Source organism: Arvicola amphibius, chromosome 15 (assembly GCF_903992535.2).
Source record: "Arvicola amphibius chromosome 15, mArvAmp1.2, whole genome shotgun sequence".
Classification (NCBI taxonomy): Eukaryota; Metazoa; Chordata; class Mammalia; order Rodentia; family Cricetidae; genus Arvicola; species Arvicola amphibius.
In genome coordinates, this window is record NC_052061.1 from 1019842 (window position 1) to 1037557 (window position 17716).

At 39.4% G+C, this 17716-nt stretch overlaps 1 protein-coding gene across 4 annotated transcripts in view; it reads left to right on the forward strand.

The window, feature by feature from the left end:
• The first annotated feature begins 764 nt into the window (after positions 1-764).
• Positions 765-17716, forward strand: part of Cdh8 (cadherin 8) — a 354582-nt gene continuing 337630 nt past the window's right edge. For all 4 annotated transcript variants that reach the window (XM_038312753.1, XM_038312755.1, XM_038312754.1 and 1 more), the window contains exon 1: positions 765-1016. In XM_038312753.1, coding sequence (XP_038168681.1) covers positions 765-1016 — 252 coding nt within the window. The remainder of the gene's footprint in view (positions 1017-17716) is intronic.

Sequence of the window (17716 nt, forward strand, 5' to 3'; positions counted from 1 at the left end):
AGAATCCCTTCCTATCTTCATGCCCATGTCTGTGTGTGTGTGTGTGTGTGTGTGTGTGTGTGTGTGTGTGTGTGTTTAACTTAAAAGTATTTAAATATTTTATTTATTAAGTGTCGATTTCTTTAAAATGAAATACAACCTTCTTTGAACACGTTTAAAGAGATGAACAGGAGAGGGAGGGAGGGAGGTTGCAGTTGATACACACGCCAAGTAGGCTTACAGAGAGTGTAAGACAGGAGAGGCTGGAATGATGTAGAGGTTGGGGGGGGGGGAGCATGACTTGACAATGAGAAAAGAAGGGGTTATTATCTGTTAAGACCACTTTGTTACTTAAAGCGGTTTTTGACAAGTGACATGGGTTGTGGAATGAATGCTAAAATCTAAATGATGCTTAGATTTAAATGGCTTTGTTAGCCAATTCAATCTGGTTCCTCGGCTCCACTTTCTGAACTCAAGAGTTTGGGAAATGCTCATTATCTGTTCACTTTACATGCTTTTGAGAAGGGCTGGTTTGTCTCAGCACCAGGTTCGTGGAGCCTTATCTGTCTTCCCTCTTGTTTGTGCAGAAAATTTCAATGAAAAGGAAAGCCAATGGATCGTGGTCTTTGAAAAGCTGCTTAGACAGTCTATTTCCTGGTCCTCTGAACACGTGGCCGAGCTGTAAGTAACCGCTCCACACTGCGTGATGAATTGGATGGCTTCAGACCCGAGGCAAAAAAAATAATTGTCTCATTTTCGCGCTGATTTGCTTAACTGGTGGGACCATGCCAGAAAGGCTAGCTGAGACGCTCGTGGACCTCTGGACTCCATTAATAATATTATGGATTACCCTCCCCACTTGTGTGTACATGGCTCCGATGAATCAAGCTCACACGTTAACCACTGGATCCCCTTTGGAACTAAGCAGGCAGAGTGAAGAACTGCGAATTTTGAACCGCTCCAAAAGAGGCTGGGTTTGGAATCAAATGTTTGTCCTGGAAGAATTTTCTGGACCTGAACCGATTCTCGTTGGCCGGGTAAGCTTCATTTTTAAGCTCTCATTTCAGGGTCTGTTCCTGGTCTTTAAATGTTTCGTTTCAGGCTCCACACAGTTTTGCATCACACTTAAGTGTAAATCCTTCAGACCAGATGGTTAGTCAGCTAACCTGTTGGTTTCTCTAGCAATATGAAAAATCCTACTGTTTTAAACATTCCTTTAGGAAATGTTAGTTCCCACACCACTCCCACCCTTTGCTGAGACAGCATGGACTTGGATAATGGGTAAACAAGTCAAGTACTTTCTTACTTATGCAAGACTTCTTTTGCCAAATTTTCTCTAGTTTCTAGTATTCGGGTCTGGTACTTAGAAGCTGTAGGCATTTTGGTCTAATTCTAATTCCTCGGACTGCAACTATCAAAGTACTATTTTCTTCTATTTTAAGGTTATACATTCCAATTTGCAGGTAGATTTTCCGTTTTATTTCATTATTACTGTTTCAGTTTTTGTGAGGAACAAAGCAGTATGTGTAACAAAAGTGCTAGGCAGGACCTTCACAGAACTCACTTCACAGAACATCATTTCTGTCATTGCCAAATGCAATCAAACACATAGAAGAATCATTTTAGGTCAGTGGTGAGTACCTGTGTTTGCCTGTACGTTACACTGCATTTACATTTGTTTTGTTATTGTTGCAAGTTCTTCATGTAGAGACTGGTTCTCATTCTCCAAAATAGTGCTACAATGCTTCAAAGACATGTACACGCTCCCTCCTCAGAATCATTTGTGTGTGCACATTTTGACATTCACTGCTGTCACGCTTCAAATGCTGGGGATGGACAGATGGTATCATGCAGTTGGTAATATTCTTTCCTAGCGTGTGAGAGGCCCTGGGTTTGATCCGCAGTGTTTTACATATACAGGTACATACATATACACCAGGTGTGGTGATATATACTGATAATCCCGTTAGAAGGAAGGATTCGTTGATCAAGGCCTCCCTCTACTATCAGGGTACAGGATAACCATGTCTCAAAAAGAAAAGTTAAAAAAAAAAAAAAAGATTTCTAACAATGAACCCAACAATGGCTGACTTTCCTGATAAACAAGATTGAAAAAGGAATCCCATGTTATCCTTTCCCAAGCTCAGTGACTTCAAAAGGATGTGGTAGGGCTCAAACCACAGATCTTCCAGACTTAGCTCTCATGTCTCACTAGGCCCCTTTGGTTCCCTTGCTCTGCTCTGCCGTCTTGTGTAACAGCTGAGCTTCCTTAAGGTGTGTTTCCTCTTCTCTGTGCTTCTTGACAGAGGAGGTGTGCAGGAAACATGCCTCATTACACTGGGCTTCCTGCAGCCCTACCTAGGTACCAGGCACTGGGTGTAAGCACTTGGGAGTATCTTACTAAAGCAGTGGTAATTGTCTTTAAAGAATTCATATTTTTGGTCAATACTGACTGTTAACTATGTCTTAATTACTATTATAAAAATACTTGGTTGGCACAGACTTTTTGTCTTTAACAATGGTTGATCTTATATGCATATGAATGTACATATATATGCATGTCTATATATTCATGTATATGCAAACACTTATAAAATATATTCACTAAAGCAGATTTATGTTCCATATTTTTCTTAAATCAAAATGAAAAAAAATCCATGAAAGATTTTCTACACATATAAACTCCAGTAGGGAAAGGGAGTTGAGGCTCCCTTTCATATCCCATGACAATGGCTGCTCCTGTGTTTCAGTAGAGAAATGTTAGCGTTGCTGATTACAGGGTGCTGCCCTGAACCCTGCTGAGGTTGCTACTTACTCTAAAGTTTATATGTTTTAATATGCTTCTAAAAATGGGAGAAGTTCTGAATTCCAAATTGCATCTGACCCCATTCCTTCTAGATACAGACTTCTTGATTAGCTTTATCCTTTCTGCAAATGCAAAAACGAGGTTTAGATAAATTAATAAACCAAATTATGAATATGAAAAAATGTTCTATATGAGATTCTCAGAATCATCATTTCAACCATCATACCATATTAAAAGTCAGTAACTAAGTACCTGAAATTTGTAATTTGCACTTGAGTTTTGAATATGGGAAAGTATTACATTCCCTCTTCTCTATATTAAAATTTTTTTAACCAGCTCTATAGTGAGCAATTTTTACTCCCTATGAAAATCTGGAGTTACGTGCATAAGTAGTTAATGGATGGATGATTCCTCCTTCTTCTGCTAGTCACCTTGTTATGAGGGTATATCAATTAAGACATATCCTGCGTAATATGAATAAATGAATATACTGTACCCCGAAGAGTACTCCATTTTTTATCTGAATAGAAAAAGTAATTAAACCAATTATTTTAAATTTAGAACTCGGAAGCTGATTTCACCTCCATTGCTAACATGAAACAAAATGACAGAGTCAAATAGCCAGGCATTCAGGATTCCTTTGCGATTTACACATGCTTAAGGTGTCTTGCTTCTTTGAATGATAGAAATCCCAGTGAACCTCAGGACTTTGAAATAGCCAGCATGCTCTTGAGTCTCTCAGCAACAGACGCTGCATGTGAATTAGTTCTTCTGCCTGCTCTGTACTATGGCCAGATTCCAAATCAATTGCTCAATCACATCTACATGATTTTTGATAGGATTTTGCTGCAAATATTGTCAATCACATGTATTTCCTCTTAAATCAAATGACTCCTAAATGATGACAGCCTTAATTTTTGCTATTGTGGACTTTTGTGAAGCTAAAAAAAATGTATTGTAGGTGACTGCTTCTGATTATGTGTCAGACTGAGTGCAGGGATGATCCACATCAGGGTGCTCACCGGTGTTTTATGATGTTTTATCTTTATGCACAGTTTCTCCATTTGACTCTTTAAACCACTTCACTGCAGAGCCTCTCCCCAGGAACCAGCTGAGAAGCATTAGTTACCTATGAACATACCTGCTCTTTAAAAGGCCCTCCTGCAAGTTGCGATGTTGGGGGCCTCAGACCTAGTAGGCTGAGTTCAAGCTCAAGGGCAGATTCAGCTTTTGAGCGACTGGCTCTTTGGGATTGTACATACGTCTTTGTATTATCCAACCTCTGGTTTTACATATTGGTGGCAGCTGGGTGTGGAGAAAGGACCTAAACATTAGAGATAAACCCGAGAGCTTTCAACATTGTTTTTTTTTTTTTTTTTTTTTTTTTTTTGTCATTCTTGGGTGTTCACCTTCAGAAAATTGTTGAAGCTTTTTGAGGATTGTGTTAAGGCTGGTATTTAAAAGTGAATGAAATGGCCGGGCAGTGGTGGCGCACGCCTTTAATCCTAGCACTCGGAGGCAGAAGTAGGCGGATCTCTGAGTTTGAGGCCAGCCTGGTCTACAAGAGCTAGTTCCAGGACAGGCTCTAGAAACTACAGGGAAACCCTGTCTCAAAAAACCAAAAAAAAAAAAAAAAAAAAAGTGAATGAAATGTCAGCTGTGTAATGTTTGTCACATCGTGATTATAACTGGGTTCTCAACTTTGTTTTGTGAATAGCTGCAGCAGGTATGTTAGACAAAACAAATACACAAACAAAATAACAGAAACAACAACCAAACACTGATATCTCTCTTTCTGTGTGAGCACAAGACTGTGGAGCCCAAAGAGGCCCCTTCTCTAGTCCATGTTTATTTGGATTAGAGTGGCGGGGGGCTGAGTCAGGGCTCCTGGTTCTCAGTCTGGTGAGGCAGAATAGAATAGGAAGGAGATTGCCTCAATTAATCAGAGGGTATCCAACTATTTGACATCGTTTTTTTCACATTGTCAGATACAAAATTCTTACTTAAGAACTTCATGTTGAATTATAAAACCATATCATAGTATTTTATGTAAGTGTACAATTTTGTGATTTACCATATTTATAGCTATCTATGGCCATGCACATGTGTAGTCACTATGGGTTGTAATTTGGACAAGCTTGATTCAAAATTATGAACATAGAGAAAGAAAGCATATTTCCTTGATCAGAAGCTGAGAAGTTTTTGTGTTTCTTGTTAACATAGAGGAAAGTAGAAGCCATTTTTCAAGAGCCCATCTCTGTTCATTTTGTCTTGTATATGGTTGCTCCTCCTCCAGTATTTCCTGTTCTTTTTCTACACTGTTCATTACTGTAAAATCATCATCTAACATAACTAAGATTACGGTTGGTCTCTTTCCAGAATGTGTGTTTCTTAAATGGTTTATTTGTATTAATTGTTCCATATCCCAAATCCCAGGATTCAAGAATAGTGGCTGCCTAAAACGAAACAGGCAATGGAATTTCCTACAAACACATGAATGGACATTCTACCTAAACAATGAAGCTCAATTAGATTTAACACAAGTGGCATTTTTCAATAAAGTGTTCAATACAAGGTTTTTGTGTTCTCTTTCATATTGCTATACCAGATGGGGAGTTAAACGACTGTTTATATGTATTGATTTTGATGTCTCTTTAGAGGTACTAAATAAGGTGGAATGTCTCTTTAAATAGTTGGTGGAATCACGCCTGGGGAATCTGGGTCTCTCACAGGTGGCAGGTGTAACATATTTCACACTTTTGTCTGTGCTTTTTGTTCAAAGTAGACTAGATATGATCTTTCAGAATTCCTGAAAGACAAATATTACCCTATCAGCCTTCACTCCTGTCTCCAGTTCTCTATGAAGAAGTTTACACCTTAGCCTGTTCACAAACTCATAAATCCTAAAAGCTCCACAGTGCTACCAATCCCAGAAATGAGTTTTTCTGGAAACTCTGACAGGGAACATAACAGTTCATGGAACTCTTAACCCAAATAATCTTATATTGTCTGATGGTAGAAAGGAAGGGGAGAAATCCCACTGTGGTTTTTGATCAAGCTTGTAACTGAGATTAAAATAAACTTGTCCTCATGGTAAATTGGGCATGCATACTTTCTGATAGGCAGACTGGCTTCATCTTGAGAGATCTCTGTAGTAAGGAGGCAGAGTATGGAAAGAGACCATAACTGTATAAAAAGCATCTGCATCTGCTACATCTGTTAGATATTCCGTTGTCAGTGGAATCTCAGTAATTGAACAAACACAGATATGTATCAAGAGGAGACTGATAAAATTAATCTTATGAAAAATGGCATATTAAATTAAGGAAAGTACTCTGAAGTGAAGGTATGTGGTGGTGTGGGAGCAAACAGAGGGTGCTACCCTATTCTGTAGGCACATGACAAGTTCCCAAGAAATAACCTGTGATTTGAGACACACTAACCATGTGGAAAAGGACACAAGATGAAACTATAAAGCATTGCTGACATGACATGACCAAAATCATGTGCAGAGCATCATGTGCAGAGCAGAGATAATGTCAAGATGACATTCTTCAGTGGGAATGCACTAAGCTAACACATCCTACACGGTTGACAAAAAAGGAGACACTGGAAGTACAAGATCAGGGCACCAGAAGGGGTACTAGTGAGGGTCATTTTCAGGATAAAGACTGCAACGTTCATAGTGCATCTGGCAGGCCAAATAGGACAAGAGAGTCTCTGGAGCCTCTTTTAGAAGTTGACCAACTTCATTCATCATTCACAGAGACTGTCTTTGGATTCCTAGTGTCTCATAGAATCGTGTTGGACACACTGTAGCTTGGTCTGGTACTGTGTGCAGCTTAGGTCTTGAATGCATAGCAATTGCCTTCAGCTACCCACAGGCTGATACTGCAGGTGTGAAGTCCTGTATCTCACTAAAATATATGAAGTGTGTGTGTGTGTGTGTGCGCGCGCGCGCGCGCGCGCGTGCTCATGCATGCACGCATATGTGCATGCGAGCTTTAATCTGTTATATTGCAAAGCAGAGATTTAGGATTTGTATCTTTATACCAAGGTGAAGGGATAAGCAAGTATCTATGGGAGATCTATAAGTTTTTTAGTTTAGCGCTATTCTCCTCAAATACTTGGGGAATATCCTCAGCCACCAATGTCCACAGAACAAGAATATGTAACACTGTGTTTCAGTTTTCAGGCCCTGTTGGCTCAGCTCTTGTTCCGTGGCCCCCATGACTCTCTTTTTCTCACATTGTTTTATTTTTGGACAAAGGTATCTGGCTGTCCAGGTGGTCAGCATTATTCTATCCTAAATCTCTCTCTTACATAAACTCCTCTCCTGTGTCTGCTGCCTGTTTTCCTCCTACCTGGGCTTCTGATGCCTTCCTTATTTGGATGTAATTCGCTCACTGGTGATGCCTAGTCTATTTATAATACTCTTCCTCCAAGGCACTGACTCATTTTCTCTCTTTAAATTTGACCTTCTAACCTTCCCTCTTCCCTGTAACTTGGCAATCATTTGGGTGGTACTTAGTATGAAGGACATGCGATGCCAAGTAATTACACTATATTACAGTTTACGGAGTCAGCGGCCGGTAGGAAAATTGCACTTGACACGCCATTATTTTTGCCAGGCCTTTGCATGTTAAGAGCACTGGGCAACGCAGCCACCGCCAAATTGGATCTTTGGCCTTGCGAGAACAATTCTTTGTCAGTTCTGTGAAGCTTCTGCCTTCTCAGACAGAGCTATGTGCACCAATAATTTGGCAAAAATGCAAGTCAGCATTGTGTGTCTCAATCTGGCACACAACAGTTGCTGCCTGCCTTTTGCTCAGTGTCCTGACTTGAAAATAGCAGACAGCAAAAGCCAGTTGGAAATTATTTGAGGGTGATACAAATAAAGGTCATACTCTCAACTCTCAAAATCTACTAAGGACCGAGGCACAATCGGGCTCTCATACACATGTACACAGGCACACTTACACACACACACATGCATGTACATATAAGACTATTGCTGAATGTGACTCACATGGTCACATTTGGATTTACCTGTGTTTGTTAGTGACCGAAGTCTCAGACATCTGGGTTTTATTTCTGAAGTCTTACACTCTCTACCTTGTTTGCTACATTCTTTAAAAAGAGACCAGGTGATCAAGGCTTAAGGTTTGTACAAATATTCTCTGACATTGAAGGTTTAGTTCTATAAAATATGATGATTAGGTCATTATATAATGCACCTGTATTTTTGTGCTTATGCACCCTAATAAAATCATCTGCATTTTATTAAATATGTGCAAAACTCTTGACTCTATAGGTGTGATATTTGCCATTTCCGTTATGAATAGGTGTCCATATACATTTTCATGTTACCTGAATGATTTTGAGAAGACGTGAAGAGAGACAAACAATTTGTATTTCCTCATCTTTTAAAATGGTACACTGTATTTGCTGGATTGCTCCATATGAACTGTAAATAGAAATTAGACCGTGATGCTTTTGTTAGGTCCTAATGCAACAACAAAAAAATTAAAATATAAAAAGGAAACATTATACATTGCTTTTCCTCCCCCACATAATGCATGCATGGTGAAAAGGAGAGGAGAACTGAGGTTTATTTCTACAGATTGCACAGTAAATTAAATCAGACTTTACCAAGGTTTCTGTGTGTAGCTCAGACTTTCCCGGAACTTGCTTTCTAGACCAGGCTGGCCTCAAACTCACAGAGCTCTGCCTTCCTCTCCTCCAGAGTGCGAGAATTAAAGACCTGCACCACTCTGCACTGCTTTTGATTTATTTAGGTTTTTTTTTTTTTCAAGATAGGGTTTCTCTGTGTAATAAATAGTTCTTGCTGTCCTAGAACTTAATGGGTAGAACAGACTGACCTTGAACTCACAAATACACACGTGCCTTTGCCTGGCTAAGTCAGATTTCTTATAAAACGATTCTTGTATAGTTGATAATCCCTTTGCTGGTCATTTTATTAATTATTTTGTGTTATTTAATTGAAATAAAATAACAGCACTTACAGGCAAAATAATCAGGTTAGTCATTCTATTTTATGACTAAAAGAACAAAAGTTTGTCCGTATTAAAACTACAGTATTTTTTTCCTATTATTATACATGGATGAACAAAAATCTATCTAACTGTATTGGATGAACTTTAGAACTAAATAACTAGAAGGTATATTTGCTATACCTTCTGAATGAAGCCTCTGACAACTCATGACTAATAACTTTAGAACACTGTGGCAACATCATAATTTTCAGAAATTAGGAGTATAACGTGCATAGAATTGAATCATAATATGCACGTGAGATAAAAATTCCTGACATGCGTATATTATTATGCAAATATACCCACCTATTCATATGAAAATGTATGTATTCAAATGTGGAATATATATGTGTCTGATCGAACACTTACTCACCTAATAACCTGTTAGTTCCCACCTCCCAGTTTCACACCTTTGTGTGGTCATTTGCTGTTACTTTGGCAAGAGACCCACACACTGTCAAGGTTCTGGATTTTTTTGGAGTAATTTTAGGAGAATGCTAAACACTTCTCTAACCACTATCCACTGTTTTTACACAAGTATTTATCAAATTAAAAACAACCTACGCTCATAAAAAAAATCCAGATACGTAATGAGTGTGTGGCATCCAGGCAAGCTGCTTTATGCAAAGTGAGAAATTAATTCTTGACATTGATTCAGAGATTAATAAATATATCTCCAGGCTCAATCTTTGCTTTTAGGATGTATAGCCAGATTATCACTTTGTTTACAAGAGAATTTTCTGCATTTTATTTTTAATAATGTTTTTTCATTATATTAAAAGCCATGAAATTACTGAGAATAAATGGTAATAGTATTCTGCTCATTAAAAAAAGAACTTGAGGTGCCATCCATCCATAATAAATTCTTGGAAATGTATTTCATTTGAAATGCTTTGTAAATAAAACCTTAGACAAAAAAAAAAAAAACTACACCTGTCTTGCACATGTGGCCAGTGAATGGTGAATCTCATCCATTAATCAATTACACTGCTAAACATATTTAATCTTCTTTATGCAACAAGGAAATAAGAACATTCAGTGTGTCTACAGTACTGCGGAATTGTAAATGACTTTCATTACCGTGGAACAGACCAAATATTAGGCAGATGTAAAAGCTTTATATATGATCTTTAAGTGGGGAATGACCTTGTAAGTCTTTAGGTTGTTGAGTCGGTGTACATGCTCATTTGAATCTTTCAGAAAATAAGAATTACCTAGACATATTAGCTATAGAATTATGCTACTTAAGGAAGGTCAGTGTGCTAGAGAACTTCCAAGGTCTTATTTTGCCTGGCTGGGCATGTTTCCTCGATGCTGATTGTGTGTGTGTGTGTGTGTGTGTGTGTGTGTGTGTGTGTGTATCAGTATATTTTATTTATTTATGTCTCTTATATTATATTTAATTTTAATTCAGCCCTACACCTCCAGCATCATTTAGTCATGGCCTGACATCTTCATATGTTTTGAAATAAAGGCACTGACTTCTGCATATTCAATTAAGATGTGGCCCATGTTCTTCAACAGGCACTCAGAGTACCTCCTGAGGTTACAGGTCTGTCAAGAATCCTTGTAGATGCTATAACTTGAAGAAGAATATGACAGACTGTGTTCTTACAGCTCAATGGAAGCCTGTTAGGCCCCCAACACTGGCAATGCCTGGAAGCTCGTAAGAGTTACCAAGTTCCATTCAACAAGTGTGTATCCAGGCTTATTAAATCAAACCTGCATTTTAACCATATCTCCAGGTCATTTATGTACACATGAAAGCATTAAGCATTTAAATATATTTCACATTTCAATGAGTAAAGCATTTAGCTGGGTATATACAGCATTACATTTAAATATTCAGAAAACATGAAAAGACATAGTTTTCAAGAAATTCATCAGTTGTCAACTCCCCCACAGCTTAGATCATGATTTTTGCAATCATTTATCTATTTAATTTTGTATTTATTTATTTATTTATTTATTTATTTATTTATTTATTTATTTATTTGCTCTTGACATCCAGGCTGAGTCCTACAAGTTTCTGCCTCCCCCACTAAAAATAATAACAATACAAAAGAATAGTCACAATAGCCGCAGAGATAGTACTTGAAGGACATTCAGGAGACAGCTGGGGGAAGAGGTCACTGTTCATCTCATTTGAACCCAGGTGCTATGTGGAAGGCGCAAGGCAGGTAGGACCCTTTCCTCTGGTCCTGTGGCCATGTGTGACCTGGCAAGGGAAAGAATCTATGTACCTAATGCCATGTGTTAATATTGTCTGTACCCTCCTTGGAGCCATGGGCTACTTCCCTTTCTGTCTGTATTTAAACCACAGTTCTACAGATGTGTTCTGGAATCTACAGAGGATCAAATGTCACTGGGCTTCAGTGGAGACAATAGCAGAATCCAAATGAGCTTGCTCAGAAAGATTGGGAATGAACAGGGACTAAACGACTGGCTGTATAGTTCTATTGCTTTCTAATCTTGGGGGTGGAAAAGACCAGCTATGTGGAACAGACAGTCATTGCTGTGAATATTATGGTGGTGATGATGAAATTCATGACATTGTTCAGGGACATTAAAGAGGGGAAGAAAACTCAGTGGTTAAGTAGTGACTGTAAGCACTTAGTATCCATTCAGGGTTTACATTACATTTTTATGGAGGTTCCTGGTCAAGCCTCACAGCAAACCATTGGTAAAGGTACGATTTACTCATTACCATGTCAGGAGTCACTGACAAGAAGTGTTAAAGCCATTAGAATGCACACATTTAACAAATAGTGAGTGAGCGATAATGCAGGAGTCAAATCTGGGCAGGGCACTTCAAAGCTTTCTCTGGTAACCATGGTAACATTATAGCATCTGAATCCTAAGTGATAAGTTCTTAATGTCCTAGGGTGAGACCCCAATTTTCAGATGAGGAAAGTAAAACCCCTCATGAATACCAAGGTGTCTTCTCATGATTAGAATGTAATAGTTTGGTAGTAGCACACGTTAGAAATGTTTACTGAGTTGCAAGGCTTCTTTGCAAACATCTGTATACATTTTGCTGGTAAGAATGAATGTATTGTTGCATTCGCTGAGTAAGGAAATGTGTGCTTTTGCACGTGCATGTGGTGACTATTATTTTCTTTATAGGGAGACGACAGTACTGCAGTCTGGTCCCAGGAAAGACAGGTCTCATGGTCATAGTGATTTGTGGACTGTTTTCTAAACTTAGCAGGGCTAGCAAATCTCTCTCTCTCTCTCTCTCTCTCTCTCTCTCTCTCTCTCTCTCTCTCTCTCTCTCTCTCTCTCTCTCTCTCTCCCTCTCTCTTTAACTTTCTCATTTTAAAATATCTGGTAAGCCACGTATAGTGATACACACTTATAATCCCCATCTTAGGGAAACTGGAACCAGTGTAAAGAAAGCCCTGGCAACACAGTGAGCTCTTTATCTCAGCGAAACATATCTAGGAGCTGAGAAGATGGCCCTCTGGTTAACAAGCTCACCGCGCAAACCTGAGAACCTGGCTTCAGGTCATCAGAACTCGCGTGAAAGCAGATGTGTTGAGCAGACGTGTTGCTCGTGCAGGCCTACAGTCTCAGCGTTCCAAGAGTGAGGAGGAAAAAGAGAAAGGACAATTATTAGGAAGCTTTCAAGACAGCTAGCTTGGCAACGGTTACCAGCAGCAAGCAAGAGAGCTTGTTTCAAAGAAGGTGTTTGTTGTCCTTTGACTGATGCAGGTGCACCATAGCATGCTAACACCTGCACTTACACACATGAGCATGCAAACATAGAGACACAGACAGAGACAAACAAAAAATCATATATATATATATGTGTGTGTGTGTGTGTATATGTGCACACATATACCATTGATTAGTTATCTATACATAATCTGATTGCATTGTTACTGCATATGCATATAATATATGCATTGCACCATTTCTCACCAGTGAAGTAACAGGAAAGCCTTAGCAGGTGAGCATTTTTGTTGATGGTTCAGGATCTTGCTGTTTCCTTTCAATATGTTTGTACGTTGCTAATATTCTTCATTTTATAGCTATGAGAATTAGATTTGGAGGTGCAGCCACTTTTCAGTGATCCAGTGAGGAACGGGAAATGGTTTTCCTGAGCCTGGTGTAGCTCTTTGCTCTTCCAGAGCCGAGGCATTAAGCCAGCTCACTGAAGTCTTCGGTCAGAAGTGTGCAATTTTCTAGGTTTCTCTGAAACCGGGAACTGCCGGAACAGCAGAAAGTGAAGTGGAATGGTTGAGGGGGGTGAAACATAAAATCCTGTACACGTAGACAAGAACTAAGAGAAGACGAAATGCTTTTACCCTCAAGTTGCTTGAACTAATTGTGCAAATGCTGAATAATTCAGTAACAATCCTCTGCATGCTGGAATCTGAGCTGCTGGGCAGTATTGCTCAGGCTCCAGAGGTGGGAAGAACAATTCACTCAGCTCTCTGCAGTGAGTTCCTGTGGCCACTTGTGACTCTGTGCATCTAATTTAAATGATTCTGTGCCTCTGTCTTTCACTTTTTTTCAGCCCTTCTTCCTCCTTGTCAATCCTGAACATAATGTCATTCTTCTGGGTATCCTGGCCATGTTCTGTGCTGCTGGCAAACATCGTCTGCTGGATCCACCGAGAATAAACCCCTCATGCCTCTAGACAATTCTCTGAGGAAAAGTAATTTGGGGAAAGAGCAAACATGGCTATTAAAATTGACCAAATCCAATAACTCCTTAAAGCAAGTCAGACTCCCCAGATACCCAAAGGCTTTATTTAGAATGTGGCAGGGTTATTTATAGTGAAGTCTTTCTTCCCCTTTCCTTTTTATGTGCTTATGTGAGCTTAAGCCAGTAAGTGAATTCTCATTGCAGCAGCTTGCCTTAGGTGGCCCATGTGTGAGCATATACACACGTGCATGCATGTATATGTGCATGCAAGTGTTCCGTCAGAGCAGCAGTGCATTGTCAGCGCTCATCCTCTGGTTGAATCTCTGCCTTTGAAAGAGTATTTTATAATCGGCCTTGTGACGCTGCTTTCAGAAATCATTGTGTTTGCTATTTCGTATTTTATTGATCAAAGCTGCTGTTTCTCCTGTCTTCTCTCTGCCTTCGCTGTCATTGGACTCATAGGCTAACAATCTGATTATTTTAATAGCCCTTCCCAAATTCAATATACCATTGAGGTTACCAGGAATGTATTTAAATATCCCAATCTTTTTTTCTGTCCATCACATCTTTGGAAGAAAAGATAGCAACAAAAAGAAACTGAATGATGAAATTGCAGACATGGAGACATGGGTACTTTAGTACCTCCCATGACTATATATGATATAGTCATATATATATGTATACATATACATATATACACACATATATATGCATTCCAATGCATGGCTCAAAGGTTGTGTGCATCCCAGGGTAGGTGTGAAGGTGGTTAAGCATGTTTGTTGGTGATAGAGCTGTGTCACAATGTCCAACAATTGGCTCCCCCATGTGAATTAGTTTTTAAACAACTTGATACAAACCAGAATCAGTTGGGAAGATTCAACTCAACAGAGAAAATGCCCCCATTGGATTGGCCTGTGGGCAAGTCTGTGCAGCATTTTCTTGATTGAAGATAGATGTGAGAAGACCCCAATCGTGGAAGGTGATCCCACCTCATGGCTGTTGGTCCTGCGTGCTATAAGAAAGCAAACTGAGCAAACCACGAAGAACAAAAGAGTAAGCAGCACTTCTTCTTGACCTCTGTATTAGCTCCTGCCTCTAGGTTCCTGCCCTGACTTCATCAATAATGGGCTGTTACCTGGAAACACAAGATGAAATCAACATTTTCCTCCTGAAGTTGTTTTTGGTCACAGGTGTTTTATCACATCTATTGAAACCTGAAGGAAGATATGCCAGACTATAAAAAGGAAGCCACAAAGCAGAAAGCATACAGAGCAAAAGACATTTCCATAGGATCACAAAACTTAACAGATCCAAAATGATAGGAAAGGGAAATTAGAAAAAGGAGCAGACATGATAAAGGTCAAGTTTTGGAGATGGAAGGCATGAGATAGCGGAGGAGGCAGGGAGGAGGAAGGAGGGATGGGTGGGAGCAGTGTGTGGTTGTGGTAGAGCAAAGGTGTACCTGCTGGATATGAGGACCACTGATGATTCTCACCAGGGAGACTGCTCTATTTTAGTCCTGCGACAGATGTGTTTAGATAGGTTAACACATACCTAGAAAACTGTTCTGACCACACAGCTATTTTTGAAAAAAAAGTGGGTTTTCATTTTGACACATGACATTTGCTGAATAACCATGGCTAGCCAGACTCAGCAGGAAGTCAGAACAATTTGAGGGAACCAACAAACGTGATTTTAAACATATGTGCATTTTAGCAGTTGATGCCAGAAACAAAATTGTGACCATTGGCATTAAAACTTAGCAGGAACATAATGACTTAACAAGGAATATCTGAAATTATATCTTGCAGTTCATGCTTGCAATCTCTAATATATTTTAGGGGAGAAATGAGAAAGTAGAAACAATATTGTTGGTAAAACCTTTGGTCAGTTTTGTCTTTTAAACGTGTTTAGTTATGAATGTTCATTTGGGATATGTGTGGAACAGAAGAATCCCTGAGAGATGTGTAAGGAATTGATGAGGTCCTGAATAAATATGAATTGTTGATATCTGCACATTCATATTAAGTACACCAATGTTTTAGACTCATGGAAAATTTTCAAAGATTTCCCCTGAGTGAGCGACAGAGAAATGTCAAAGTGTCCCTCTGCTTCAAGTAAAGGTGTTTACAAACAACTGAACAATGTTTGCAAAGGCTAGCAAATGCAGCTTCTTCCTCCCAGATGATTGCATCCCTCCTCCAGACACCTCCTACTAGCCTAGTTGACTATTCCTTCTCATACTGCATATAGAAAAGCAAGGAGGTTCTGAATTATTACATGGTTGGTGATGCACCATGAGAGCTAGCAGGGTTCACTTGATTCCAGAGTTTCAGTATGTGTTTCTATGTGTATGTCTTTTCTTCATTCTCTTCAGCCAGGACAAGACCAAAACCATGCAGGATGCATGGGGGTAAGGAGTAAAAACTTTGAGTTAGGATTTATCTTTGTTATATTTGATCACAGAAGCAAATTAATTTGTGCAATTGTTTTAAAATTTAAAATGACTTTGGAGAAGGCTGAGGAAAGTTCACAAATACATATGGGCACATATATATTTAATTATCTAATGAATAATAGGAACAGTGAAAGTTGATGACCTTGCTAAATGGGATCAAGGAAACGCATACTTTTTAAGGGGCTAGTGCCTTCTAATTTATATGACATTGTATCCAGGCTTCACTTATGAGACAGGCTGTTACTGTCAACTGTCCCCAAAGAGCACCAAACATCAGAGATACCGAGTCACTCTATGGAGTGGTCAATAGGATGGAAATTTGGGATTGGAGTGTAAAATGGGCTGTATAAAACCAAATCTTCCTTCTACTATTCTGAGCCATGTTCTCCCTCTCTTTATTTGGTTCTCCCTTATGTTTCTTCCCACATGGATATGCTCTTTTGGAACATGGAAACATGGAAAAGTTCTTATTTTTATCGGAGACAGTTTGCTCTTCCAAAAAAGCTTTATTTATTTATTTATTTTAGTTATCCCAACAATCCAGCAGACCAGACCAAAAGGGAAACTAAGATAGTATATGAGTCACAATAAAATCAGGCATCTTGCCTTTCTCGGGTGCATTTCACAAAGACCATTGCAACTCGTGCATCTTTTGTCAAATCCTGTGCATGAAAAGAGGCAGCTCCCCTGTGGTTCCTCTCCTCAACTAGGAAGTATATTGAGATTATTAACATGTATCCAGTAAGTAGGCTTACTCCTAAATCCTTCAGCATGCCAGTGCTGGAGGTAAGAAAGTTCTGAATCCCATCACCATTTAAGTGCTCCATCCAATCACATGGTTTATGTTTTCTCTTTAAACTCAGGAACCATGCATCTTCCCTATTTACCCTGGTGAATGCAGACTGCAAACCTGGATCCATAATAGATGTTCTCCCCAGGGACATTATTAAAGCAGGTTTTCAAAGCTCATGCTGTCTTGTGACCTCTTAGCTTCCCATTATCTAAGATTATGTTTCCTTAATATAACCTAGCACCCCACATTCGGGGCAATGTATAATGTAGGTCAGAAAACAGAAATGCAAAGAGACTGGAGAGATCTTTGTTTAAAATTTGAAGAAATCTTCAGCAGTTACAGTTTTTATATTTTGTTTTGTTTTTGTTTTGCTTGGACATAGTCACAGGCTTAGAATTGTGTGGGCTCTGTGAGTGTTTGTGTAAAGTCACCTGCTATGAGCTGCCTAGCGGAGAAACGCTGCGGCATTTACAAAGGAAGTCACCAGGCCCAGGAACTACTGAGATGCAAGCCTGAGAGTGAAGCAAAGGGCTCCACGTGAATGCTCTTCTCCCTGGAGAGAGTGGCTGAGGGAGCTGAAGAAAGGATGCCGGCTTTGGAACAGGGACTTCCAAGAGTCTTTGCAAATGCAAAATCTCCCTCTTCTCCAGCTCCTAGAAATGCAGATAGGTCCTGGCTTCTTCCAAATCTTGTAAAAGTCTCAGCACAGTACACATTTTTTTCGTCACTGGTGCAGTTGCATCCCCGCTGCCCTGAAAATGCTAAGGCATGAATGAGCGAGCGCCTTAGCTGAAATTCACTGTTGGTTGTCTTTTCCCCAAGTAAACAGTCGTTTTCACTTTATAATTTACTATTTCAGAAATATTGATTCACCTAAGGCAAATTCTTTGAGCCACAGGCTTAGGTTTGAAGCTCCAGGGAATATACATACTCCCGCATGCATACACAGGTGCAAACAACTGAGTGTGTAC